The sequence below is a fragment of the Episyrphus balteatus genome, chromosome 1, assembly GCF_945859705.1.
Source record: "Episyrphus balteatus chromosome 1, idEpiBalt1.1, whole genome shotgun sequence".
Classification (NCBI taxonomy): Eukaryota; Metazoa; Arthropoda; class Insecta; order Diptera; family Syrphidae; genus Episyrphus; species Episyrphus balteatus.
The window spans coordinates 15,934,734-15,962,670 of record NC_079134.1 but is presented as its reverse complement, the minus strand read 5'-3'; the positions used below and the strand labels follow the sequence as shown (position 1 = coordinate 15,962,670).

General features: G+C 28.2%; 5 protein-coding genes across 5 annotated transcripts; all 5 read left to right on the top strand.

Moving 5' to 3' along the window:
- The first annotated feature begins 194 nt into the window (after positions 1–194).
- On the top strand, positions 195–11,811 carry LOC129907295 (thioester-containing protein 1 allele R1-like). The gene is made up of 18 exons (XM_055983413.1): positions 195–331; positions 2,573–2,990; positions 3,056–3,306; positions 3,360–3,690; positions 3,745–4,019; positions 4,092–4,203; positions 4,265–4,411; positions 6,639–6,918; positions 6,980–7,055; positions 7,112–7,290; positions 7,346–7,881; positions 7,944–8,279; positions 8,343–8,448; positions 10,333–10,407; positions 10,470–10,783; positions 10,836–11,129; positions 11,191–11,344; positions 11,402–11,811. The coding sequence occupies exons 1-18, from the start codon at positions 258–260 to the stop codon at positions 11,443–11,445; spliced, it is 4,002 nt and encodes a 1,333-aa protein (XP_055839388.1). The 5' UTR covers positions 195–257; the 3' UTR covers positions 11,446–11,811.
- Positions 11,812–14,713: 2,902 nt separating this feature from the next.
- Positions 14,714–15,895, top strand: LOC129907294 (CD109 antigen-like). Its single transcript, XM_055983412.1, has 3 exons — positions 14,714–15,091; positions 15,157–15,404; positions 15,514–15,895. The coding sequence occupies exons 1-3, from the start codon at positions 14,789–14,791 to the stop codon at positions 15,893–15,895; spliced, it is 933 nt and encodes a 310-aa protein (XP_055839387.1). The 5' UTR covers positions 14,714–14,788.
- Positions 15,896–16,512: 617 nt separating this feature from the next.
- LOC129907293 (thioester-containing protein 1 allele R1-like) lies at positions 16,513–20,280 on the top strand. Its single transcript, XM_055983411.1, has 8 exons — positions 16,513–16,644; positions 17,972–18,248; positions 18,302–18,377; positions 18,431–18,609; positions 18,664–19,199; positions 19,256–19,591; positions 19,651–19,828; positions 19,889–20,280. Exons 1-8 carry the CDS (start codon positions 16,513–16,515, stop codon positions 20,278–20,280), a joined length of 2,106 nt encoding a protein of 701 aa, XP_055839386.1.
- LOC129917093 (thioester-containing protein 1 allele R1-like) lies at positions 20,261–20,898 on the top strand. The gene is made up of 3 exons (XM_055997429.1): positions 20,261–20,549; positions 20,613–20,766; positions 20,834–20,898. Exons 1-3 carry the CDS (start codon positions 20,310–20,312, stop codon positions 20,872–20,874), a joined length of 435 nt encoding a protein of 144 aa, XP_055853404.1. The 5' UTR covers positions 20,261–20,309; the 3' UTR covers positions 20,875–20,898.
- A 3,648-nt stretch (positions 20,899–24,546) lies between these two features.
- On the top strand, positions 24,547–25,251 carry LOC129917084 (uncharacterized). Its single transcript, XM_055997416.1, has 3 exons — positions 24,547–24,818; positions 24,878–24,989; positions 25,045–25,251. The coding sequence occupies exons 1-3, from the start codon at positions 24,772–24,774 to the stop codon at positions 25,216–25,218; spliced, it is 333 nt and encodes a 110-aa protein (XP_055853391.1). The 5' UTR covers positions 24,547–24,771; the 3' UTR covers positions 25,219–25,251.
- The last annotated feature ends 2,686 nt before the right edge of the window (positions 25,252–27,937 follow it).

Here is a 27,937-nt window from a genome sequence, read left to right as displayed (position 1 = left end):
TGATTTCTTAACAAATAAGTATCTATTAATTTTAGCAGCAAACGATATTATACTACGTCATCGATTCTCATCTCAAAACATTCAACAAGTTTATTTATAAATTTTAATTGCTCCAAACAACATACTACCGGTAAACTATAGGAAGTTTCAAGCACAACATCTTATTGAATGAGGTGAGCACTAAGCTAAGCAGTCGTAATTTTTGTTTCTTCGATGTTAGTTCAACTTGAAACTTTTTCGCACAATTTAACGTTTCAATGGAAGCGGCACGCTTTTGGATTGCATTAATTGTTATAATTCTATTTCATGAGACGTTATCAGTGAAAAAAGGGTGCGTTTTAAATAGATTTTATGGCAGTTTAACAAGCCGGGTGGTTGTAAACTTAGTAAAAGGGTTAATAAACCAGTTTGTTTGACCTTGTCAATCTGGAGAAATATTGTGGTTTTGTAATTCATTTTTAATTTAAATTTGTTAATGTCATGAAAGAAACAAAAAAATACACAAATACATAGTTTAGTAAAATAAAGTTCATACGATTGGAGTATTTGTGTAATGATAGTGACCATTTGTGTTTTACAAACTCTGTGATAATTAGGGAAATGAGAATTAAATCGATATTATTAAATGTAAAAAACTGATAATAAAAACATTGTTATCGATATAGTAACATTTTTAAAGATATTTCAGAGAGTTTCAATTATTGCTGTGACCTTAGAAAATTAAATTACAAATTGTTTATTTCTCCAACAACCTCACTTTTCTTTTTGCAGCAATTGAAGAAGAAGTTCTTATTCATCATTTAACAAGATTTTTAAATTAACAATGAGCATATAACTAGTTTTCAAAGAAGATTTAAGTATTGTAAATTAATTCATAAAATTAATTTATTAAAGAGGTCCGACAATGGAACTAATTAAAGAGTATGTCGGTTTGAAGTGAATTAAAAATTGTAATCAAAACAAGTTTGTTTCAGTTATTCAACTTTGTCTAAGTGCACAACTGGGTCGCACAAACTTGTTCTTACAACTCTAAACTTTTTATATACAAATTTGTAAATGCATATTAAAAAAAAATTAAATAACTTAAAAACACAACAATTTAAATGGAAGTGAGCTAAAAAAAAGTATGTAAGAAAAAAATTTTCATAAATTTAAATTTAAATAAATTTTCCAAAAAAATAAAAATTATTTTAACAAAGTTGGTATGCCATTTTGTAGCAACTACTTATCAACACCTTAAACCAAAATTTCAAAAAAATTCAATGTCAAGTTTTCAAAAATTTGAATTTTTCAAAAAAAAAAAAATTAATCAAAAAATTATTTTTTGCCAAATTTTATTTTTTATTTACAGTTAAGGCAATAAAACTGTTTTTGTATATAAAAAATGAACCAGTCATTTGGGAGATAGTCAGAAGTTTAAAAAAACGTCGGTTTTTTAAACCCAAACAGGTAGACGGATTCGGTTAAAAAATGGTTCCGATGATTTTTTTTTTGTGGTTTCCAATGTTCTCCTTTTTTTAATATCTCGCTTAAAAAGTGTACCTCCCAAACAAATTTTTTGAGTTATGGCAATTTCGACAAAGACGGCTCTAAGATATCCTTACAAAATTGCGTTCTTATTTTTTTTTTTAATATTCGGAAATTGGAAATATGGAGAATGGAGTTGCCATTTTTCGCGAAAACTTACATTTTGATTATGTTGGCGTTTACCTCGTTTAGGACTGGACCGATTTTATTCAAAACTTAAAGCAGATATTTTTTATCATTTGAAAAAATCATGTGTATTTATTCACATTTTACATTTTTAGAAATATTTGCTTTAATGATAGAAAATTTGATAATACCAATTTTTTCGACAACCATAATACCATTTCTTTCAATCGTACTACATTCACAATTATTCAATTGAAAATCCTCTAAGACTGTTGATACTTTTTGTTTAATATCATATTGATAGTTGAAAATTTAAAAAATTAGATAATGTTACTTAAATACTTAGGTATGTACCTACACCTTTTAATTAATAAAATCCATATTAATATGTAATTTTGTTTAGGTGTAGATATCTGTATATTATACTTAGTATAACCTTAATCTAAAAATTACAAAAAATGAGGAGTTTTTGAATACAAAACTCTTCAAAGTAAGTTTTGTAATGTAAGTGTCACACCCGTTACATTTTTGAATTGTTATGAAAACACAGTTTTTAAAAATTTCCTTAAAATATATACCTATTGCAAACGATATAAAATCTTCTAAAATTCACCGAAGTAGACTGAATCGACTTTTTAACGTCACACCCGTTACATCTAATTATAAGGTATTGTTACGTTGAAAGGCAAGTTAACAAAATATATGTTTTAAAATATGTTAAAAACTTAAAACATTAGGTGTTGAGGTTATTCAATATTTTATTTAGTTACTCAAACCAGAAAGTTACGGTGTCACACCCGTTTCAATAAAAAAAAAACCTTTAGGGTTAATTTTTCAGTTCCAAATTACCTCTAAGTCCATTAATTAATCCGACTACAGTCAAAACAAATCAGTTTCAATTTTCTTCATTCTCTTTCAGATATTACACAATCGTTGCACCCGGAACTATTCGCCCAGAATCTCCTTTTCACATATCATTCACACTAAATGATTTCCACAAATCTTGTTGGTACAATGTTAGTCTTAAAAATTCATATGGTCCAAGTGAACTGTATGAGTTTAATGATATTGAAGTTCAACCAGGAACAACCAAATTGATCGAACTAAAACCTCCTTTGTTCAATACCTCACTTTTAAACCTAGAAATTATTGGATATCGTGGTATCATAAGCCAAGACTCATCTCCAGTATATAACGAACTACCTAAAACATGGGCATTTATTCAAACTAACAAGCCCAAATATAAACCTGGTGATGTGGTAAAATTTCGAATAATTTATATCGATCAATTAAAAAAGCCTGGAAAATTCAATGGAACAGTAAATGTTAAAATTTTTGTAAGTTTTATTAGAGAATTCCATTTCAATTGGTTAACTTCGATATTTTTGTATTTAATTTCCAGGATGCAGATTATAATCTTTTAGGAACATATTTCAATATAAAATTCATTAAAGGTGTTTTCAAAGGATTATTTCAAATTTCTGAATATCCAGTTTTGGGTCAGTGGAGAATATCAATTCATATTGGTGATCAATTTATGCCATCAAAGTTCTTTCAAGTTGAAAGATATCTTTTGCCAAAGTTTTATGTCAAAATTGACACAAAACCAATTTCAATTTATGATGAAGAAATGGAAGTTGAGATTAGTGCCAAGTAAGTATGCGATTGCAGTTGTTCTTGTATTTCGAAAACGTATTGTTTTTTAGTTATTTTTATGGTGAACCTGTCAAAGGAAATTTATCATTATTTGTGACCAATGCGTATCAAAGCTCTCAAAAATTAAAAAGGGAATTAAGGCTCGATGGAAATATCAAAATGGTTTTTGATTTGAAAAATGATCTTCAATTGCAACCCGATTTTTCCAAACCATTTACTTCAAGTGAAATTTACAAATTTTATGTTGAAGCTATTGTAACGGATTTTTCAAGTGAAGAACAATCTTGGACAACAAAAGAAATTCCAATTTATAGCCAACCTTATAAAATTGAATTTCAAGCTCCGAAAAGGTTTGATCCAGCTGAAACTATTAATGCAAAGGTCTGTTTGAAATTTTTTAATTTTTCGCTTAATTTAATTTTAATTTTATTTAAGGTTCAAGTTTTAATAAAAGATCTAGAAGGTAATATAATTAAAGTACCTAAAAGTCCAATTGAAATAAAAATTGGATGTGGTGAAGCGTACAATCCGATTGATTTTTTTCAAATTGAATACAAAAAACAAGCTGAAGAGGATTTTGCAGTATTAAAAATAAATAATAGAAATTATTCCGAATGTTTTTGGTATGCAGAATATGAAGGAAGTAAGTCGGAAACAGCATATATTAAGAAGAGATTAAGTTCGTTTTACATGGATATATTAACTGAAAGGTAATATAATTTTTTAAGTTTTGACTAGAATAAAGTTATAATATTTTGATTTTTTTTTTTTTCAAATTTAAGTCCTGAAGAAGGTAAAGAACTCAAAGTTAAAATCACAAATATGGAACCTATTGAGGAATTTTCGTATGAAATTGTTTCAAAAGATGATATAATTCAATCAGAACATGTTATAGTAAGAAATATTTAAAAAGTCTTTTAAATTATCTTTACTAAAGAATAAATTTTCTGATAAGGTACCCGGAAATGAAAAAACTTACATTTTGAGTCTTCAAATGACAAATGAAATGGTTCCAAAGATTACAATTTATATTCATCTTATTCACAACAGTTTTGTGGGAGAGTTTAAAGATGTTGTTGTAAAGAAGGCTCTTTTAAATTCGGTAAGTGATTTATAATTTTTATGAATTTTAAAAAAAGTAAAAAGCAAAAGTAGCAGGCCCTTGCTCTTAAAGATAAATTTGCTAAGAATGTAAAATTTATTTTTAGCATTTATAAAAAAATAATTTAAATTTAGTTGAGTCGTTAATTTTATAAAAAAATTAAGCAAAGTATTAAAAGTTGTTTTTAAAGTTAGGAAAACCTCCAAACAAAAATTTTTGATTTTTTTTTTTTTCGAAAATATAAGTTTTTGTACATAGGTAAATTGGACCAAAATGGAAATGTTTTTACCCCCAAAAAGGTTTAAATGATTTTGATAAAAAAATACTTTCACTGTTAAATATAGGTAAGGTTTTCAAAATAAGGAAAACATTTTTTGCACCGTAATTAATTAATTAATGGTATCTGTCAAAAGACCGATTTCTTGTTTTTTGAACGATTTAAAATTAAAAAAAAAAAAATATTTCTGTACCGTTATTAAAAATTATTTTAAAATTTTTCTTTGTAAAATCAACTTTTTGAAAACAGGTCAGTGAAATATTTTGTAAATTTTGTTTTTAAGTATTAATCAATAATTTTTTCAAATTGACATACCAACTTTTTTTTTGAAAAATGTTAAAAAATTTGTGGGTTGGGGTCAAAATTATGCCGGGGTCAAAATTCTTTTGTCAAAATTCTGCTTTACAAAATTCTGCTTTCAAAATTCTGCTTTTCAAAATACTGTTTTTCAAAATTCTGTTTTTCAAAATTCTGCAAAAAATTAAAAAAAGGTTTGGAAAATGTTAAAAAGCGCGCGCTTTTTAACATTTTCCAAACCCTTTTTTAATTTTTTTGCAAAATTCTGTAAAATCAAAAAATTATCAACTTATTTGATTATACCTACATAATTTGTCATTCTTTGAATGCATATTAATTTTTGTTTTATAAATGAATAAATTTGAAAATAAATTTGAAAAATTTAGGAAAGTACCAATGTTGAATTACATTAATTAGGTGTATTTTTCTTTAGTCAGCGCATATGCTACAAAAAAAAAACAGAATTGGCAGAATTTTTTTGTTCAAGTATAATGCTAGCAGAATTTTGAAAAGCAGAATTTTAAAAAGGAGAATTGTGAAAAGCAGAATAGAAAAAAAGCAGAATTTTGAAAAACAGAATTTTCGTTAAAAAAGCAGAATTTTGAAGCCAGAATTTTGACCCCATCCTAAAATTTGAATTAATAAAAAATTTTTTTTCAACGTCTCTACGATTTTCAAATTTTTTTTTCTCAAAATTCGTTTTCATACAAGAAATCAGATGGTTTTCGTAATATTATATTGGTTTAAAATTATATAAAAAGGCATATCGCCTTCATTAGTTCAATAAAACTAATGAAGGCGATACAAAGACTAAATACAAATAAGTTCAACAAGACAAATTTTCAATAAATATTTTAAGAAAAAGTACAATTAGTAAAAAAATTATAGTGAGTTAAAAATTAAACACTATTTACGTGTACAACCAAATAGAATATAACTCAAATTTTAGCTTCAAAGGTGCGAGTGTTTATTGCGTTATCACTGAGTTACCGCTTTGTTTGATCAGTTTGTATTATTGCTCTTAAACAGATTTTGTATGCTAATAATTTTGACAAGTGACAATATTTTTGAAGTTTGGTTTTCAATTAAGTTCTTATTTATGATATATTTTGATATTTAGAGCTGCGTTACTTTTCTATTGCGTTTCCATAAAGATTAATTTTCGTAACACAATTTTATAAAGTGTTAAGAATATTAAATTTAAAGTAATGTTTCTGGGATTGAACTTTAAGAGAGGCTTACGTTTTTAAAATAGATTCAAATTGCCACATTAGAGTAACGCCGTTGTTCTGTTTTTCAATAGATTTTAGGTATAAACTATCATAAATGTAGAAATATTATTCAAAAACATGCTATATTATGCTTAAAATTTCATCAATTTCATTATTTCCTTCCTGAAGAATAAAAAGGATTTAAAAAAATTAATTTAAAACAAAATATTTAAAAAAAACGTTCGTTTCTCAGCTCTATTGTTTGAATTATGCTAGCTTAAAAGTGCTGATTAACCTTATCTTACGATTAAAAAGAAATACTAAATTCGACTGATTTTTTAGTTATCTCAAATCTATGCGTATCGATGTGCGATTTTCCTATAAAACACATGGTAACTCTGCAAAAACATAACTTAAAAATATATCCTTAAAATATTTCCAGATTGAAATAAAAACTGATCATGAAACCAAGCCTGGCAAATCAGTGAGACTAAATGTTACAACAGACGAAGGATCATACGTTGGATTAATGGCACTCGATCGAAGTGCTTTAGAAAATATTGAAAAAATGGAAATTTTTAATGAAGATAATGTAAATTCGAATCTCGCAAGTGTCAATTCTGAATACTTTTATAACTCTCAGATATACTATGGTAGATCAGTAGCTGGTGTCATAACTTTTTCAAATGCTTTTCCACCATCACAAGGTGGTGGTGGTGGAGGTAGTAAAAAAAAATATATATAAATTTGTTTTATTTACATTAAAGAAATAAATTTTTTTAGGACATGGAGGATTTGTACCAATTCCATCTATTCGAAAACATTTTCCTGAAAGTTGGTTGTTTCAAGATTTTGTTATGTAAGAAATGAAATTAAAAAAAAAAATAAAAATACACAAATTATCTACTAATTTAGGACCCCAGCAGGAGGCTTGAGTTTTTTAGATACTACACCAGATTCTATAACAACTTGGGCTATAACTGGATTCTCTATACATCCTAAATCTGGATTAAGTTTTACAAAGAATATAACAGATCTTAAAGTTTTTCAGCAATTTTTTATTTCATTTGATTTACCAAGCTTGGTTAAAGAAGGTAAGGAAATATCAGTTTTTCAAAATAAAAAATTCGTAACTATTTTTCTTTTCAGGTGAAATTATTGAAGTTCCCATTTACATTATCAATTATATGGATCAAGATGTTTTGACAAATGTGACAATTGAAACTGATAGTGAAGATCTTGAACTTCTGAATGGTCTCGAAGGTTTGCCACAAATGAAGCAAAATATTTCAAAACTTATTCCTGCAGCAAGCAGAGACAAAATTCTGTACTTCTTGAAACCTCTCAAAATAGGACAATATAGCTTGATTGTCAAGGCCATTTCCCCAATTGCAAATGATGCCGTTCAAAAGACCCTCAATGTTCAATCTCAAGGTATACCTTATTCAATGTCAAAGACCTTTTTAGTTCATCTACCAGAAGACGGCATCCAAGAAGACGAAATCACAATTGACATTCCTGAAAACGCTATACCCGGTTCTCAAAAGGTTCAAATCGCTGTAGTTGGTGATATATTCCGACCTTTAATGGGTCAACTTGTTAAGCATGCTAAAGTTCCATATGGAAATGGTGAAGAAAATATGAGATTTATAATATCTAACTGTCTTGTTTTAAAATACATAAAGGTTGGTTGTGAATCAAGTTCGAAAGTAAAAATGAAACTGATTTTGAAAAAAGCTTCTTTCAGGCTCTTAACTATTCAAACAAAAAATTAGAACAGAAAATTCTTCTAAATCTTCGTTTAGGTTATCAGAATCAGCTGTCTTTCAAATATTTAGATGGTTCTTTTGGACTATTTGATCGTAAAATCAAAAGAACTGGTGATATTTGGCAAACTGCATTAGCATTGTGGGGCTTAAAACAAGCCAATGAATTTATTCAAATAGATTTCAAGGCTATAGAAAAAGGTTTTCAATATCTTAAATCTAAGCAACTTGAAAATGGTTGTTTAGAATCGAAAAATAGCACAGATGAAGATGTTAAGGTGACAGCTTTTGGAATGATGGTGTTTTTAACAGATCAAGTAAAGTTATTTATGTATTTCAAAACCCTCACAAGGTCTAAGTAAAATTTTTATTTCTTACAGTATTCAAGGCAATCGTACAAAGATGTAATAAGTAAGGGTCTATCATATTTAAATGATCTTCCTGATGATGATTTGGAATACTCTACAATTTCTCTATTGGCAGAATTAGCCCAGTAATTTTAGACATTTTTTACCCCAATCTGCGGAAAAATTCCTACTGGGCTCGATTTTGGTATAGACCTTCGTTACGGCGTTGTTATGAAGATGTGAAAAATCGACATTGATATCGTGTCCGCGTTAAGAGTTATAGGGGTCAAAAGGTCACAAAAACTGGTTTTTCACGATTTTCAGCAAAACGGTAAGTCTTATCAAAAAAATTTCAATGCAAGAATTGTAGACCAGATTATTATATATATAAAGTGTCATGACACTTTTTTTCCTAAGACCCACCGTTTCTTAGGTATAACGATTCAAAAAGTTGAAGTTTAGTTGTAATCGTCATAATCCTATTCCTGAAAAAAAAACTCCTAACTGAAAAGTTCCTGAAATTTCATTATTTTTTTAGCTTGAATTTCGTTCCTCAACTGTTAAGAATATGGGGAAACCAAAAAAAAAATGGAAATTTTCGCCATTTTTCCGATTGGGGCCCTTCTCCCGAAACCATTTCCCTGGGAATTTTTGTTTAGAATATGTCTGAAAATATACAGGGTGTGCAATAGAGCATGGACAACCCTAAAACGGCTTATAGCTACACTTATGATTGTTCTAAAAACAGATAGAAAAAAGTTCTATCGCAACCAGTTCATAAAATATGGACTTTTTTTCGTTCAGTGTATTTTAAATTTTATCATCTTATGTTTTCGTTCACTACAACCACGAATGAATGAATTTTATTTATTTCTTTTTTTTATAATTTTCTACAATAATTGGATGAGTACATAAACACTTTAAAAATTTCATAGCTATTGCACATTTTCGTAAAAAAAATTTTGAAATCTGTTTTTTGATGCAAAATGTAAAAAAAGTATTTTATGAAAAATTTTAAACACCTGTGGTATAAAATAAATCTATAGAAACCTAGGTGGCCATCTTTCTTAAAAATATTCTGGTATAAGGAGAATATTTTTAAGAAAGATGGCCACCTAGGTTTCTATAGATTTATTTTATACCACAGGTGTTTAAAATTTTTCATAAAATACTTTTTTTACATTTTGCATCAAAAAACAGATTTCAAAATTTTTTTTACGAAAATGTGCAATAGCTATGAAATTTTTAAAGTGTTTATGTACTCATCCAATTATTGTAGAAAATTATAAAAAAAAGAAATAAATAAAATTCATTCATTCGTGGTTGTAGTGAACGAAAACATAAGATGATAAAATTTAAAATACACTGAACGAAAAAAAGTCCATATTTTATGAACTGGTTGCGATAGAACTTTTTTCTATCTGTTTTTAGAACAATCATAAGTGTAGCTATAAGCCGTTTTAGGGTTGTCCATGCTCTATTGCACACCCTGTATATTTTCAGACATATTCTAAACAAAAATTCCCAGGGAAATGGTTTCGGGAGAAGGGCCCCAATCGGAAAAATGGCGAAAATTTCCATTTTTTTTTTGGTTTCCCCATATTCTTAACAGTTGAGGAACGAAATTCAAGCTAAAAAAATAATGAAATTTCAGGAACTTTTCAGTTAGGAGTTTTTTTTTCAGGAATAGGATTATAACGATTACAACTAAACTTCAACTTTTTGAATCGTTATACCTAAGAAACGGTGGGTCTTAGGAAAAAAAGTGTCATGACACTTTTTATATATAATAATCTGGTCTACAATTCTTGCATTGAAAATTTTTTGATAAGACTTACCGTTTTGCTGAAAATCGTGAAAAACCAGTTTTTGTGACCTTTTGACCCCTATAACTCTTAACGCGGACACGATATCAATGTCGATTTTTCACATCTTCATAACATCGCCGTCATTAAGCTGTATACCAAAATTCAGCCCAGTAGGAATTTTTCCGCAGATAAAACCTAAAATTACTGGACTAAATATGTTTTATTCTTGGCAAATCGTGAAAAAGCTTTGAAATTCTTTCAAAAACTTGTTAGCAGTGGTGGATTGAAAAGTATAGCTTTTTATAAAGGTTTCTTCAAGACCCAATATATTTTACATATTTTTTTCTTGAAGGTAAAAAAATGTTAAAGGCAAAATCAGAAACTCTCGAATCACATCTTGAAACAACAGCTGCAAGTTTGATAAATCTTTTTGAAACACAAAATCAAACCGAACAAATTCCATTGCACATTGTTAAAGGCTTAATTGTTTCATCAGAAGAAGAATCATCTATAAATCATTTAATAGCTTTGGAAGTTATGATGAAATTTATGAAAAAATTTGTATTGGATAGTAAAAATCTAAACATAACTTTTAATGATAATCAAAATCAATCTGGAGTTCTACAAGTGAATTCCTCAAACTATCAAGTTCTACAAAGTTCTGAAGTAAGTTTAAGAGATTTTTGGTTTTCTTTAAATAATTCTATGATTTTTAAAGCTTTCAGGATGTTCTCGAAAGGTTAATGTTCAAAGTAAAGGTCAAGGTTTTGCAGTGGTAGACGTTAAATATCAATACAATCTTCTGCCTGAGAATCAATCTTCATCGTTTTTCGCTGTCGATATATCAACTAAGAAAACTTCAAAATATTTGGGTGTCTTGAAGATTTGTTCAAGTCTTCTAACAAATGAAACCGACAATAGATTATATAGAATGGAAGTTGATCTTCAGTCTGGTTATATATTCTCTGAAAAGGATTCTAAGGAAGTTGAAGGCCTTAGCGAAGATATTAAGGTAGGTTACTTTCAAAAAATTGTTGATGTGCTTGCTTAATTTTTTTTTTAATCAATTTTAGTCACTTCAAATTAATGGTAGTCGAGAAAAGTTGGTAGCTTATTTTGAATTTGATAATACTAATGAAGTTTGTATTGAATTGGAAGTTCGTAAGAGTTGGAAGGTTTACAACTCGAAACCTGGTTGGGTATTTGTATATGATGCAAATGATAAAGGTGAATTCTTTGTTTTCAGTGTTTGAACTAAAATTTATTTTTTTTATTTTTCTCTAGATCGAAAATCTGCTAAGAGCTTTAAGTTTGATGAGTCCATGTAAAACAAAGATAAAATTTTTGATTTGTTTTATAAATATTTTCAATAATAAAAAGAATCAAAAATCATGATAGAAATTGAATGATAGCATTTCTCAAAAAAATTACTAAAATTTGAATCCCTTTAGCCTTTAGGATTGCAATGACCTTAATTCAAAAGGCTACCTTTCAATTTTAATTTTTTATAAAATTTGGATTACTTCAAAACCTATGTGATTTTTTAGATACATAAAATGCACGACTGGGTCGAACAAACTTGCTCTTGGAGTTTCAGTTTGTTTGATTTCTAAAACTTTATATAATCTTTTGGTAAATGTAATTCAAAAAAAAATTAGAAACAAAAATTTCAATTAAAATCGAGCTTTAATGGAGGACCCATTTTGATTTAATTTATTAAATCGTTGTGGTTTTTTTTTATATAAGATTTATATATAGAAGACTAAAATAATTGTAGAAAATAATTAATTCAAACCTTAAACCTTGTAAGATTTTGTATTTAGACCTTTTGTTTACTTTTTTTTTTATATGTTAAAATAATTGGTTAAATAACTCTTTAAATTATGTAGTTACATGATAATGATTTTTTTTATAGGTATTTTGTTTTTATTAATTAAATTTATCAATTCAAACTAGGATACTGCTCAAAGATTCTAATCTAGGATACTGCTCAAAGATTCTAATCTTATTGTATCTACTGTCAATCTTTTTTGACGTAATAAATGATAAACCAATATTTCAAAAAAGTTAAATTTCCTATTTTTTGAAAACTCGATTTTTCATAAAAATAATAATAAAATATCTTAACTTTTAATTTTTTATCAAAATCGGTTTTGAGAAAATCATGATTCATGAATTTAGTAGTTTTCTAAGAAAAAATGTATAAAAGAATATTTTTAATTTAATTGTATAAGAAATTAACTAAAACTTGAATAAAATATAAAATTTGTTTTACAAAATTGCCAAAAACTTTTTTAAAAAGGTAAGTATCGTTAATTTTGATCCTTACAAAAATTCAATTAATCTTGTAATTGATCAAGTGTTTGGGATGGAGCTTTAATAAATTTTCAACAAATAAAAATGTAGATTTAATTTAAAGGTAAAACTTTGTTTGGAATATGAAAGTGTTAAAGCTCAAACAATAATAAAATACACCCATGCCAAATTTTAACTTTGGAAAGACCGAAATTCTAATAAAAACAAAAGGTTTTCCCAGAAAACTTAAAATTTCTGAATAACTCGACCAAATCTATCTGGTTTTAAGAAAGAAAGGTAATTATAGACGTAAATTTATTATTCATTCAATGGAGAAACCTAATTCCCAACAGAACAAATATTAATATTATTTTATTTCTCAATATAATATGATTTATTTTCTTAACTTTCATTTTAAAATTAATTTCTAAACAAAATTGGTACCAAATTTCAAGTTTCTGTTAAATTCTATCTCATTAATTCTAATTTTAATTATTAAATTACCTTTAAATTAATCACTTCATCAATACTACTGACTGCTGCGCTATACCAGTAGCCGGTTTCAAGTCCAAGATCTTGTTTACTTTTTATCAGTAGTTAATTCATTGTCATCGATGTTGGTTCAATTCGGATCTGTTGTGGAGTTATAATGTCAACTTTTACTACGCGCTTTTGTTTAATTGTGAACTTCGTAGCTTTTATCAGTTACTTTCATGGAGTGTTATCAATAAATGAGGGGTTGGTTTAATACTAACTATGATTAAAAATGTTGCTAATTCCATACTTAAAAAAAAAATAATTAGATTGCATAAACAAATTAGTTTTCAAATATCATTATCAATTCAACTAACAAAATAGTTAGTTCAGTATCAGTTGTCTTGTCGACATCAGAAAAAAAAAAATTTAAATAAGATAAAATAAAAGAAGGTCCTTAACCACTTTACCATGTGGGAATGAAATACAAAAAAAAAAAAACCATATTGTTGCACATAAAAACCCACCATGACTTTAGGGAAAGTCTATCGGATGTAGCTTGATGACTCACTGTAAAAACCAGACAAGTTTTAGTGGGTTAAAAGTTTTAAACAAACAATTTATGTATTGTGTCTCGTGTTATGTCAAACGATTACATTTTCCTGATTATGGGCGTTACATAAATACAAATAATTTTTAATTTATCAAACTGATATGCTTGCTAAAAGTACAACTGCTATTTTTCCTTAAGAAATTGTATGGATTTTTTTTAAATTTTGTATTACTCTTATTCGAAATTTCTAGTGAATAGAAAAAGAAAGTCAAGAAAAATTTAAATATTAGGAAAAACCAGCGTTTAAAGTACGATTGTAAAATTTTTGAATCTTCAGCTCTTCAGCAATGAGTTTTAAGCGGCCCATAGACACGACACTTGTGTGCACTAGAGTGACCGCAAGAAATCGATTTTGGAAATTTGGTCGGGGGAACCCCATAAAATGTTCAGCCTTTGCAGATTTTTAGATAGCCAAAATTTAAGCTCGATAGGATAAGTCTAAATGGTACCGACACTCGCTCAAAGTATCAAAAATATCTGTTTTTTCACTGTTTTGCGAAGAAAATTAGCTCTAGCTCCCAAACAGATGGGCTACATTTTATGGGGTTCCCCCGACAAAAATTCGTCAAAAAAATTTTTCTATGGGAGTTGCGGTCACTCTAGTGTGCACACCGAGGTGACTTAAACCAAAACCTTTTAATTTTTCGCGTTGGATCATGTCTCTACGCCACTGCTTCAGACTAACCTCATAACCACAAAAAAAATGTATTGAATTTTTTTTTACTAATAAAATAAGAATTTTGAACGAATTTTATTTGAGTTTGTCGGATTTATTCTTATCTTATTTTTTTTTACAACTTTTCTTTTAAATTTCGAAAGCTTTTGTATTGTAGTTCAGACTGTTTGCATTGAACGTCTCAAACTAAGAGTTTTTTTTTGAAACGGGAAACAATCACTCTCAATTTCCTACAAAACCTAAAAATCTTACTAATTTTTATAGCTTTGCCCGTTTCAAAGTTATATAATAAAAAACCAACGTTTTCGACATTAACCATTGAAAAAATTTTTATGCATACATGGGTCTTCAGAGGACAAACAAAAATCTTTCAAAATTTAATTTATGTAAGGTTTTGGCAAAATTTTGTATCTGCGGTAAAATTTACCACGATCTAGGTACTAGACTTGTATGAAGCTTGGTCTAAATTTTATATAATAACGGTGGTTTTTAATTTAGATTTTACACCATTGTCGCGCCTGCAACAATTCGACCGGATTCTAATTTCCATGTGTCAATAACATTAAATGATTTCAATGAATCCTGCTGGTTTAAAATAAGCTTTACAACTTTTATGAGACACGAGAAAATGTATGAGTTCGAAAGTGTTGAAGTTAAACCAGGAACAACCAAACTGATTGAACTACATGCACCTTCCTTAGACTATGGATTAGCAAATTTAGAAGTCCATGGATATCGAGGTATAATAAGCAAGGACTCAGCTTTAATCCAAATTAGATCTGAAGAATATTGGGTCATCATTCAAACAAATAAATTTAAATATAAACCTGGCGAATTGGTACAATTTCGATTGATTTGTATTGACCAATTAACAAGACCTTCAAAGTTAAACCAGAACATAACGGTAAAGATTTTTGTAAGTTGATTTGTATATAACTTTCCAGGACCGCAGGTAATAATTGTTCCTATTTCTTTCATAAGGATGGGCAACACAATACGTTAAAAAGTTTGAGTGATGTAGAACTTGTGCAAGGCGTTTATAAGGGTGAATTTCAAATTTCTAAAAATCCTGTGTTGGGTATTTGGAAAATAAGAGCAACTAGTGATAGCATTTTCACAGACAAAAATTTTGAAGTTGATCGATATGCTCTGCCAAAGTTCAATGTTGACATTAAAGCAAGTATTATTGCTACCGAAAAGGATCAAGTACAATTGGAAGTCAGTGCAAAGTAAGTTTTTTAACGGAAAGAGAGCCTTTTTATAATTTTTATATCTCAGAAGTGGGATTGAATTCATCTCAAAAATGGTTAATTAAGGAATTTAAATACTTCTTTGTAGCTATTTTCATGGTGAACCTGTAAAAGGAAATTTGACAATTATTTTAACCAACACCGAACTTCCATCAATGCATTATTATATGCCATATGTCCCAACATTAACAAGAGATTTAGAAATCAATGGAAGCACCACAATTATTTTAGATTTAAAAAACGATCTCAAGTTTGAATTTGGTAAAAACAAGGATCAAGGACCTCTTAATCCTTATTCTCTTAAACTCGGATCATATAAATTTAATGTAGAAGCTTTCGTAATTGATGAATTAAGTGAAGAAAAGTCGTGGGCTGAAACTAAATTGGAAATACCTAGTGAACCTTATTACATTGAACTTGAAGCACCAGATCAATTTGAATCAGATGCAATAATTAAAATTAAGGTTTGATTGGAAATAAACAATTTTAATAATAATTCTAAACTTTTAAAACAAACATTTTAAGGTAAAAGTTATCTTGAAAGATATTACAGATAACTGGGTTAAAAACACCAAAAACCCAATTGAAATTATAGTCGGATGTGGCGAAGTAATAGGTTATAATCGTAATTTACTTAAATTTGATCAAGTTCAAGTTGAATATAAAAGCAAAGATGCAGATGAAGTTGTTACAATAAATGTAACAAATAAGAATTATAACGAATGTTATGTGTATGCAGTTTATCAAGGTATTAAATCTACAACAGCAAGGATGTACAAGAAAAATAAGGATTTTGAGATGGAAGTTTTGACAGAAAGGTAGTATTATATTAGTATGTAAAAGTTAAAATAATCTTATTTTGTATTTCTTTGTTTATCTTTACAAAAAAAAAAGCCCCGAAGAGGGTAAAGAGCTTGAAATAAAAATCACAAACCCAGATCCACTGGAGGAGTTTTCCTATGAAATTATGTCAAGAGGAGATATAATTTTATCTGAACACATATTTGTATGTTTTGGACTACAAGTTTTACACTGAATTATTAAAAAAAAAAAAAAATACTTATTTTAGGTACCTGAAAATAAAACAATGTACAATCTACTATTTAATGTGACATCCTTCATGGTTCCAAGGATAACAATCTATGCTCATCATATTAAAAACATGAAATTTGGGGGACGATTGAAAGATATTGTCATAAGAAGATCTCGGCCAAATTCGGTAAGCTAAAAAAATTAGTTTATGTAATAAGCCTTGATACTCAGAACGAATTTTTAACTCTTTAGTTTGCAATAATTGAAAAGGAAAATTATTGAGAAGTTGTATTCCCTTTTTCTCTTATGAGAAAAGTTGTTTAGAATATTATAATTTTTTAATAAGAAATTTAACAAAAACTTAAAAAAAAACTCTTAATTTTAAAATTTTTTTTAAGGAAATTTGGTAAAAAGAAAGTACTCGTAATAATAGACACAAAAAAATGAAGATTCATAAAATTTCTTTGGTCCGTTTTCGAAACATTGTTTCAAAAAAAAAAAATTAATTTAAGAATTAAGGTTAAAAAGGCTTTTCTACAAAAAAAATTTCATTTATATCGTCTAAGTCGTTTATGAAATAAAAAAAAAAAAACAGTTCTTTTGCAGATACTCTTAGAGCCTTTCATGAAGCATTCTTTTCCATGTTGGTCATATGGAAAGTACCGTACCGTTATTTAACAATAAGTATTTCTCCTTTTGAAAGCTGTTTTTATAAAATTTTATAGACAAGAACATAGAAAAGGAGAAATACCTAAAGGCAGTTTTATATTTTTTTCGCTTTTCATCAGCTTATGTTAGGCTGTTAAAAGGGTTTCTAGAACTTTTCAAATAATAAATAACTTGATAGTCAACTTAAAGGCACCCATCTTGGTATATTTTGTTTTAGTTTAGTCATTTTGTTTAAGTAAAACATACTTGTTACCTTTTCCTCTGTATAAACTGTCCCATCATAAGGTTTTATGTAAAGTTTAAATTCCTGAGTTTAGTCAAACGGTTCCTTATGATTGAATAAATAAAAAAAAAAAACACAACTTTTACTTAAACAAAGTGATCTACTTAATATCTGGATGAGAAATGATAAAATCAAGGTAAAACAAAAGAGTTGACATACGAACTTTAATTTGTTGAATGTAAGTTTTTGTGTAAAATGTATATGATTTTTGAAGTGCATACATCATATAAGATTTATTAAGTTTTTTTTTAAGGAAAATAATTGTATCATGTGATTTATTTTATTCAACACCTTGATTTAGAAAACACAATGCACGGCTGAGATGCACACAAATATATATGTATGTAATGTACATAAGTGGTCATTAAGAGGGCATTTAACTTTGTGCTTCACAATAAAAGTCTATTAGTAATCTAATACATCTATTATTTGTATGCATAGTTTAAACTTTAAGACTTTGATAGTTTCATAAAAATCTTCTATTTGACTTAAAAAATAATATATACGCAGACATATAACTGTTGAAGGAATAATAATAAAAAGAATTTCAAACAAATTACAGATTGAAATTACAAACGACAACGAAGCAAAACCTGGTTCAACGGTGAATATAAATGTTACAACCGATGAAGGATCTTACGTTGGGCTTATGGGACTGGATCGGAGTTCTTTGAAGAACGTAAATCAAATGGAAACTTTAAATGAGGATTATGTTAAAACGATACTAAAAAGTGTCAATTCTGAGCAGTCTTATCCTACCCCGCTCTATGGCGCTACAGGAGATGTAATTACTTTTTCAAATGTCCTGTCATCTGATAAACAAAATCCATCACTTGGTGGTATGTTTCAACTCTAGAATTATTACAAATATTTAAATAAAAGTTTTTTTTAGAACTCCCAATTTTGCAGATGCCAGAAGTGACTGCAAAAATTTTACCCGAAAGTTGGTTGTTTAAAGATTTTCAAAGGTATAATAAATTTTGTGTAGTTAAATTTTAAAAAATTATCATTTTTTGTTAAGGACTCCAGCAGGAGGATTCACTTTTAAGGAAACTACTCCAGATGCCGTAACGAATTGGGCTATAACAGGGTTCTCACTTCATCCTGACACTGGATTGACTTTTACAAAGAATACAACAGATATTGAAGTTGTTCAACAATTATCTGTTTCATTCGACTTACCATGCTTTATGAGAGAAGGTAAGAAAATTTAAGTCTTACCAATTCAAACTTTTTAACAATTTTCTATTCCAGGTGAAATTATTGAAATTCCAATTTTTATAAGGAACTATATGAACAAAGATGTAATAGTTAATGTAACCATTGAAAGTGATAGTGAAGACCTTGGAATTCTGAAACATTCTGAAGATATTTCTACGCCTCAGAAAAATATCTCAAAACTTCTTCCTGGAAAGAAAAGTGATGAATTTCGATATTTCTTGAAACCAGTTAAAAGTGGACTATATAATATTTTGGTGAAGGCTATCTCTTCTTCGGGAAGTGATACCACTCTTAAGACCCTAAATGTCATACCTCGAGGTATATCTTATACAAGGTCTAAGAGGTACTTGGTTCATTTACTGGAAAAAAACATCCAAGAGGACGAAATTAATATTGATATTCCTGAAAATTCTGTACCGGGGTCTCAAATTATTGGGGTCTCTGCAGTTGGTGACATATTTGGACATTTAATTGAGAATCTTCAAAAGCTCTCTCAAGGTCCTTACATGAATACTGAAGACAATATGAAACTTATTGTCGCTAATTCAATAGTTTTGAAATATCTAAAGGTTTCTAGTTTTGTGCATTGAAAGAAATTTTAGTTAAAACTATTTTTTTTTTTCAGACCCTAAATTATTTGAATACAAACTTGGAAAGCAAAATTCAGCTTAACCTTGAATTGGGATATCAGAATCAGTTAACTTTCAAATACTCCGATGGTTCTTTTGGTCTTTTTGAACAAAAAATTGGAAAAACTGGTGACATTTGGCATACAGCATTTGCACTGTGGGGTCTTAAAAAGGCGAATGAGTTCATTCATATAGACCCTAAGGTCATAAATGGAACTTTAAACTATCTCAGGGTAAAACAACAAGCTAACGGGTGCTATAAATCCAATAGTGGCTTAGAAGAAGATGTCAAATCAACAGCTTTTGTATTGATGGTTCTTTTAATGGATGAAGTAATTAGTTCTTTCTTCAAAACTTTTTAAGACCTTTAAGAAATTTTGATTTTTTACAGACTTTAAAAACAGCTTACAATGAAACGATTACAAAAGGTCTAGAATGTTTGTATGAATCTTCGAAGAATTTGGAGCATTCGGCGAGTTCTTTTATGACAGCTTATGTTTTGATTTTGGGGAACCATGAAAAGGCGGAGAATGTGACCAAAAAGCTTACTTCCGGAACTCATTTCTTGAGTAAGTGTTTGTACGAAATCCCTAATTGTGTGCAAGTGACATATCTTTTTTTCTTTAAAGGAAAACAAATGACATGGACTTCGACAAATACCATTGAATCATATCTTGAAGTTTTTGCCAGTAGCTTCATGAATTTAATCGAGTCTCAAGAAATATCAGATCAAAGCTCTTTGAGAGTTCTTAGAGGTTTGATTGATTCAAAAACTAAAGAATCATCTATTTATCATATAATAGCCCTGCAAGCAATGGTTGGATATTTAAAAAAATCTTCTTTGCTCAAAACTTATCTCAAAATACGTTTCAAAGATGATCACCATAATTCAGGAGATTTTCGAATAGATGCTGAAAATTTACAAGTTCTCCAAGGATATGAGGTAAATTCCATTGATTTTTCAATCTGCCCTAATCAGATTTTCATTTTTTTAAGCTTGCTTCAAATTCTCGAAAGGTAAAACTTCAAAGCAAAGGTCATGGGTTTGCAATGGTAGAAGTTCAATATAAATACAATGTTATTCCTGAAAACCAAACGTCTTCATTCTTTTCTATCGATATATCAACTGAAAGGCATTCGATTCTTTTGAGTGACTTGGTGATATGTTCAAGTGTCCTTGCAAACGAAACTAAAAGTAAATTTATTATAATGGAAATTAACCTACAGACTGGTTATGTGTTTTCTGAAGATGATATAAATGAAATTGAAAACTTTAGTGAAAATATCAAAGTAGGTTATTCACTTAGGTACATTTTTTTTATTTTTAACTATACTATTAATATTGAATTTTAGTCACTTCAATTCAATGAGGGTCGAAATGAAGCTATTATTTACTTTGATTATAATTCAAATGAGGACACATGCATTAAACTAAAAGTTCGCAAATCTTTCAAAGTTCTTGATACAAAACCTGGGTGGGTCATAGTTTATGGTGCACATGATAAAGGTAAAATGTTTCATTTTTTTGTTTGTTAATTTGAGTTTATACAAAATTTGTTTCGCTATTAACATAGATCAAAAAGCTACAAAGAGTTTCCTACTCAATGACTTCTAATCAGCGTCGAAATTTGGAATACAATTATGATTAAAATTTAAAAAAAAATGTTCCTAAATTAAGATATTAAATAAATGAATTTAAAAAAAAAATTGTAAATTTTTACTATGTCGTCTCATATAAATCACATTTTATTTATGTGATAGCGGCTATACCGACAAGGTCAATGTATCAGGAAAGAAAACACAGGCGAAGCATAAGTAGGAGATGCAACAATAGAAACAGGAAATGCGAGATTCGCTACATCGCTAGACAGATCAGAAATGATCGTAAACTACCAGTACCTGCTATGCTTTGTTATTCAAGAAATCAAAAATGGAATAGCTACTCAATTTTTTAAATGAGTTTTCATAATTTTAAAAACAATTTTCAATACTTACACTTTTTTTACATTTATGATGAAATTAAATTAAAATTTTTTTTTAAACAAATTTAACATTCTAGGTGGTACATTTTATTTTCCGAAGTTCCCCAATACAAGAAACAGTAATACGAAGATTTTTTTACGAAAATGAAAGCGATTGTATTATGCATTTCTCCCGTTTCACATACCTCGAAAGTCGAAACTTATTTTAACTCCAATATCGGAAACTATTTACGTTTCCGAACTAATACTTCGATAGCCTTTGGATCACTTATTTGGATGAGCACAGTTGAAAAAAAACGAGTATTAAATTTCAAAAATTCATATTTCAAAACGCAGCGCTCTTGAAAAAAAAAATCCGTAGTAGACCCCTGATTTGTGTTCTTTAAATTTTCTGTAAAAACTATAAGCACTTTTTCGGAGGTCTAACTCATATTTTTGTTTTAAGAAACACTTTCTAAATTTAATTTAAAGTTTTTTAGAATTTTTTTCAATATCTTTATCAGCCTAACAATAAATTTATATATCGATTTAAAAAAAAATTCAAAATTCTACTACGTCGCGTTTAAAAAATAACCACTTTTTTGCAATGTCGTTTTACCCCTATTTACCCTATTAAATGATCGATTTTTTTTTAAGTCCTTTTTAAAAATTCACCTTCAGGTTATAAGCTTTGAAATAAGCAAAATCAGATTTTTGTATCTCTAATATTATATTTTTAAACACACTGTTTAAAACCCAAGGCGTTATATCAATAAAAATGCTAAAATTGAAAACTAAAATTAGGTTAATTTTGATAATTTGGATCTCAAAATTTCTGAACTAATTTTTAGACCATTTTCATCCAGAAATAATCAAAATTTCTTATTTAAGAATAAGTATTACTCGAACTATGAATATGAGCATAGTTCGCTCAGCTTAAACTAGAATTTTACATTGTATTTAGCCTTCATAAATTTAAAACCTGCAAAAAACTTTGATTTGTTCATATACTACATACCATCAATATTATTTTCTTAAGGACGCCCAAAATTATGCATCATTTTAAGCTGAATCTTTCAATAAATTCCTTAAAACAGGTAGGTATAGTAATTACAGCTTTAATTATCTTATGTCTATAAGTCATCGACAATTTTATATGAGAATAAATTATTTCATCACGCAACATCTACTTGTGCTACCGGTATCCAGTGTCAAGTTATAAACATCTTGCTAACTGATCAGTCGTTATGTCTGTGTCTTCGGTGTTAGTTCAACTTTAAATTATTTGCGGAATCAAAATGAAAGTACATTATTTGACACGGTTTGGAATTGTCTCAATAATATTCAGTTTTATTATTGGAGTATCATCAAATAAAAAAGGGTTGGTTTAAAATTAAAAAATTCATCAAGTTTTGTTTACAATTTAATGAAAATGAAATAAAAAACCGAAGCGTGTTAGTGTCAACCAACCGGTTCGCAAATCTTAAGTTAATCTACATTAACTGGTAGTTGAATTTTAGATCAAAATTGAATTAGTGTTTGTTTATTGTTTCCTCAAAATGAATCATAAATTCTGGTTTTTGGAGATAAAAAGTAAACAAAACGTTTTTGAAATAAAAATCCATAAATTTGAATCCGATAAATGGTCATTTTGGATGCAAACAAAACATGTATTGAGGGCCAAACTTACATTGTGTTTGTTCAATAGAATGTGTGAAAAGCGTTCTAACCTGATTACATCAATTAAGTATCCATTACATTGTGAGACCGTTTTTAATTGTTTATTTTTATTTTCTTTAAAAGATTTGATTTTAATGAAATTTTCTTATCTAACTTAAATTTTTTTCGACATGTTCTGTATAACTAATTTCAAACGCGGTTTTTATGGTCTTACGTTTACTCTACGTAAATTAAGACTTTAGAGCTATACTACATAATATTAAACTTAAGTATATACATATAAATATAGATTAATACAAAATTAAAACTAAATTTAACTTAGGACAAAAAAAACGAAACGAAATATCAAAAAATCTAAATTCATAAAAAATTCAACTCAAACCAAAAAATGTGTAAAATAATTATTTTTAAATTGTTTTCTTTCTCCAGATTTTATACAATTGTCGCACCAGCAGAAATTCGTGCAAATTCTCCATTTCATGTATCCCTCACATTAAATGACTTCCATAAAAGTTGTTGGTTTAACTTTAGTCTTTCAACTTTCATATCCAGCAAAAAACTATATGATTTTGAAAGTGTTGAAGTTAAACCGGGAACGACAAAATTAATAGAATTTACTGCACCTGATCTAGATTATCAATTTGTGAATCTAGATGTATTTGGATATCGCGGTATCATAAGCAAAGACTCAGCTTTAGTTCAATATCAACCAGATAAATATTGGACTTTAATTCAAACTAATAAGTTCAAATATAAACCAGGTGATTTGGTACAATTTCGTGTTATTTGTATTGATCAATTGACAAGACCTTTAAAGGACAATCGAAATATAAACATAGAAGTTTATGTAAGTTCGTTAAAAGTTAAAACAAGGTGAAATTATTAACTTTTATTTATATAACAGGATGCAGAATATAATATTGTTAAACTTTCTAACTATCCTGTTTTGGGAGTTTGGAAAATAGAAGTGGATGGTTATGGAATTGCTGCGAAAAAAACTTTCGATGTTGACAGATATGTCCTGCCAAAATTTAATGTTAATATCGACTCGAAAATAGTTGCCACCGAGAAGGAAAAGGATCAAATTAAATTGGATATCAGTGCTAAGTATGTTTGAAATAAAATTTTCCTGTATTTTACTAACTCGATTTTTTGATCATCAAGTTTTCAAAAACTAAGCTCAAAAAAGAACTTTTCAAAAAATTCTTAAATTTTCAGCTATTTTTATGGTGAACCGGTAAAAGGAAGCTTATCGCTGACATTCTATCCGGTGTTTAATCAACGTTTTCCAACAATTACACAAGATTTACAAATCCATGGAAATACCACAATTTTCTTAGATTTCAAAAACGATCTTGAATTGGAATATGAAGATAAAAGTAAAAGTCAAAAAGAGCTAAGTCCGTATTCATTTCCCGAGCCACCACATGCATTCAATGCAGATGTCACAGTAATAGACGATTTAAGTGAGGAAAAAGTTTCGGCAGGAACTGAAGTTCAAATAAATGCCAATCCTTATTACTTTGAACTTGAAGCTCCAGAGGAATTTGATCCAGATAAGGAAGTTATCAAGATTAAGGTTATATAAATTTTAAGTCCCAAATTCATAGTAAAATGTATACTTTTAGGTTAAAGCTTTCGTTAAAGATATTACGAATAGCTTAATTGAGGAGCCCAAGACGCCAATTGAAATTGTTGTTGGATGTGGCGAAGTAATAGGTTACAATCGTAATTTAGGAAATTTTGATAAAACTAAAGTGGATTACAAAAATGAGGATGGAATAGATTTTGTGGTAAATGTAACGAATAAAAACTATAACGAATGTTATTTGTACGCAGTTTTTCAAGGAATCAAATCTAAAACAATTAAAATGTATAGTAAAACTAAGGGATTTGATATGGAAATTTTGACGGAAAGGTAAAAATATTACATAAAATCTTGACTGTATTATATATATTTTTTTTTTTAAATAAAAGTCCCGAAGAAGGAAAAGAGTTTGAAATAAAAATCACAAATCCAGAACCATTTGATGAGTTTTCATATGATATTGTATCAAGAGGAGATATAATTCAATCGGAACGGATATTTGTAAGTTTGGCTTAAAATGTTTGTTCCTTATTCCACCTACTAAACCATATATTAGGTCCCGGATAACCAAACAACGTATATTCTTCGCCTGAAAGCTACATTTTCAATGGTTCCCAAGATAACAATCTATGCTCATCATATAAAAAATATGAAATTTGGTGGACAGCTGAAGGATGTTGTCATAAAAAGAGCTGTTCAAAATTCGGTGAGTAGTCTTGCATACAGTTAATGCCTTAATGCCCAGTTTTCATTTCAAAATTACAGCTTTATTTGACTTTTTGGAACACTTTTAAAAAAAATAGTTTTCAGATGAAATAAATATTTTATAAAATCTTTTATACAAGAAAATGGACTACTGTATCGCACGAACATGCTTTTAGAATATTTTTTTTTTTTTTTTTTTTTTGAACAAAATGTAAGAAATAAAGTTTATAAATGCCATTTTTATGTAACTACTTATCAATACAACACTAAATAAAATAGACGTCACTTAGACTAATAAAATTTTTTAACGTTATAATTCATAAAAAAGTATTTTTAATTTAATTTTATAAGAAATTTAATAAAAACTTAACATAAAATTTGTTGTTTTAAATAATAAAAACATTTTTTAAAAGGTTTTGAGCTACAAACCAAGTATGCAATTAATTTCCCTACACCATTAAAATAGTACATTTAAAAACATAATTTCAAGAAAATTCATAAGTACGTTTTCAAGAAATTTGATTTCAAAAAAAAAAAAATTGAGTGTTTTTTTTTTAATTGAAAAACTATTAATTTGAAAAATTTAGCTTTATTTTAATTTTAAGGTTACTTAAATGTTTTAACAAAAATTTTCGTTGAAATCAGATGAGTCGTTTCCGAAAAAAGTCAGAAATTAAAAAAATGTGTTCGATGGCAAGTACATAACGGTTCAGAAATATTTTTTTTATTTTCCAAGTAGGGCCTTTTATGCCAAAGAACACGCATTTTTTAAATGGAAATTCTTAGAGTCGTTTGTGTTCCGTTAAAATCGGAACTTCTCAAATATATCAAATATAAGTACTCGTAAGTGTTAATTTTAACAGCAAATCCTTAAAGCAGGGGCGTACACACCATTGGGGCAACCTGGGCAGTGCCCCGGGGCCCCCGACAGGCCAGGGCCCCGACTGGAGACAATACAGATAAGTCAAATTATTATAAAAGTAACGAAGCAAAAAGACATGAATCACTTCGGACACAAGAGACACAAATTATATTCTTCATTGTAATGCAGCCACATAATATTTCATCTAAAAAACAATACTACCTCAGGGGCCCAACAAAAAATCTTTTTTTTTAAGAAAAATGTTACTTGAATAATCTTAGCGACCAACAAATGATACATCAGGGGCCCACAAAAAAATGGAGCGCGTATACAAACTTTTTTATTTGTTCTTATTTTCTATATCAAAGGGGCCCCAATAGACCAGTGTCGATGCCTTCAAAAACATTAAAAAGTACAAAAAAATCATAGTAAACTGAAACCCATTGGAAAAGGAGGTGAATATGATGAAAATTAAAGGAAAAATAAATTACGGGCGAGTCGAGTTCGGGAAGTGGGTGGGTTGAGTTTTTAATGGTTTTTGGTTTTTTATTTTTATCTTTTTCAAAAACAAAAATTTTTTCTACGAAATTTGGTGAAAACTTACCTTATTATGTCCCAAATACACTGTAATTTATTTGATTTAAAATATTAATTTATTTACCTTATTTGACTTTAAATTACTCGCCCGTAATTTATTTTTCCTTTAATTTTCACCGTATTCACCTCCTTTTCCAATGGGTTTCATTCTACTATGATTTTTTTTGGTTTAAAAAATTATCGACCCTGGTCTACAAATTTCAAAGGAGCCTAAAAATTAAGTCTTGCTCCGGGGCCCCGGCAACTCAACGTACGCCTCTGCCTTAAAGAAAAGTAAACAGCATAAAGTCATTATAAATAAAGCCACTTTTTAATATGAGCATTCAGTCAAATCTCATACAAAAAAATAAAGTTTTTGACTGTTTAGTAATAAAGTAATATTAATAGGAATAATTAAATGCCTCCAAAGGAACGCAGCTATTCTTACTCTTATTTACCAGATTTTTTTTTTATACACTGAAAATAATAAATTTCGTAAAATTACGAAAATCGTTTCATACACTACATTTTCGTTGGCCCAACGAAACTTTCGTTGGCTCAACGAAAATATGTAATTTTTCGTAATATGAAAACCTTCATCAATTATTAATGAAAACGTTTCATACACTTTTTCTCCCTTTTTAGTGCCAAAAAATCCAATTTAATGAAAAGATTCATCAATTAAAGAAAAATTTCATACTCATTTTAAAGAATAAAAATAAGAATTTTTTCCTTACTTTATCAAAGTTTTAAACAAGTAATGAAAAAATTCATTAACTTATGACATTCAACATTAACTAACGAAAATCTTCATAAGCTTATGAAAATTCTTCATATGAAATATTGCATTGGCTTATGAAAAAATACATCAGTAAACGAAAAAAAATCGTTGCCTTAAAAAAAAAAAAAAACTTAGACTTGGGTGCATTTCTGTTTTAATGATTAAAAATTTAATCTTGCTGAATATATTTCACATTAGGTTTTTGTTTAAAAATCTATGTAAGTTGAGCTGAATATAAAAAATATTTGCGTATTGATAAGGTGTCTCACGATAAGTCAACTGATGAGTCCAAGTGAGCTCCACCGGGACGAAACGCCAATTTATTAAAAAATTCAAAGTATGCTTTTTTTTATGGTTACGATTTTCTGAATTTCAGGTTTTTTTATTCCAAAATTAAAAACTACAGAAAATGAATGAAAAATTTTGTAGGTTAACTAAAAAATTCGGAGTTCTACGCAAAGAATGCAAGTATAATCTACTAAAAAAATTATTAATACAACGAAAAGTTTTGTTAATTTAATTAAA

Bases quoted from the DNA above. Each gene is read 5' to 3' on its own strand.
- LOC129917084 (XM_055997416.1), top strand. From the start codon at position 24,772: ATGTATAGTAAAACTAAGGGATTTGATATGGAAATTTTGACGGAAAG. The intron at 24,819-24,877 runs GTAAAAATATTA...TTTAAATAAAAG, and splicing joins ATGGAAATTTTGACGGAAAG to TCCCGAAGAAGGAAAAGAGT. The intron at 24,990-25,044 runs GTAAGTTTGGCT...ACCATATATTAG, and splicing joins TTCAATCGGAACGGATATTT to GTCCCGGATAACCAAACAAC.
- LOC129917093 (XM_055997429.1), top strand. From the start codon at position 20,310: ATGGTAGAAGTTCAATATAAATACAATGTTATTCCTGAAAACCAAACG. The intron at 20,550-20,612 runs GTAGGTTATTCA...ATTGAATTTTAG, and splicing joins ACTTTAGTGAAAATATCAAA to TCACTTCAATTCAATGAGGG. The intron at 20,767-20,833 runs GTAAAATGTTTC...CTATTAACATAG, and splicing joins TTATGGTGCACATGATAAAG to ATCAAAAAGCTACAAAGAGT.
- LOC129907295 (XM_055983413.1), top strand. From the start codon at position 258: ATGGAAGCGGCACGCTTTTGGATTGCATTAATTGTTATAATTCTATTT. The intron at 10,408-10,469 runs GTATAGCTTTTT...TTTTTCTTGAAG, and splicing joins TAGCAGTGGTGGATTGAAAA to GTAAAAAAATGTTAAAGGCA. The intron at 11,130-11,190 runs GTAGGTTACTTT...AATCAATTTTAG, and splicing joins GCCTTAGCGAAGATATTAAG to TCACTTCAAATTAATGGTAG.
- LOC129907293 (XM_055983411.1), top strand. From the start codon at position 16,513: ATGTACAATCTACTATTTAATGTGACATCCTTCATGGTTCCAAGGATA. The intron at 16,645-17,971 runs GTAAGCTAAAAA...AACAAATTACAG, and splicing joins GAAGATCTCGGCCAAATTCG to ATTGAAATTACAAACGACAA. The intron at 19,200-19,255 runs GTTTCTAGTTTT...TTTTTTTTTCAG, and splicing joins TAGTTTTGAAATATCTAAAG to ACCCTAAATTATTTGAATAC.
- LOC129907294 (XM_055983412.1), top strand. From the start codon at position 14,789: ATGAGACACGAGAAAATGTATGAGTTCGAAAGTGTTGAAGTTAAACCA. The intron at 15,092-15,156 runs GTAAGTTGATTT...TTCTTTCATAAG, and splicing joins ACATAACGGTAAAGATTTTT to GATGGGCAACACAATACGTT. The intron at 15,405-15,513 runs GTAAGTTTTTTA...ACTTCTTTGTAG, and splicing joins CAATTGGAAGTCAGTGCAAA to CTATTTTCATGGTGAACCTG.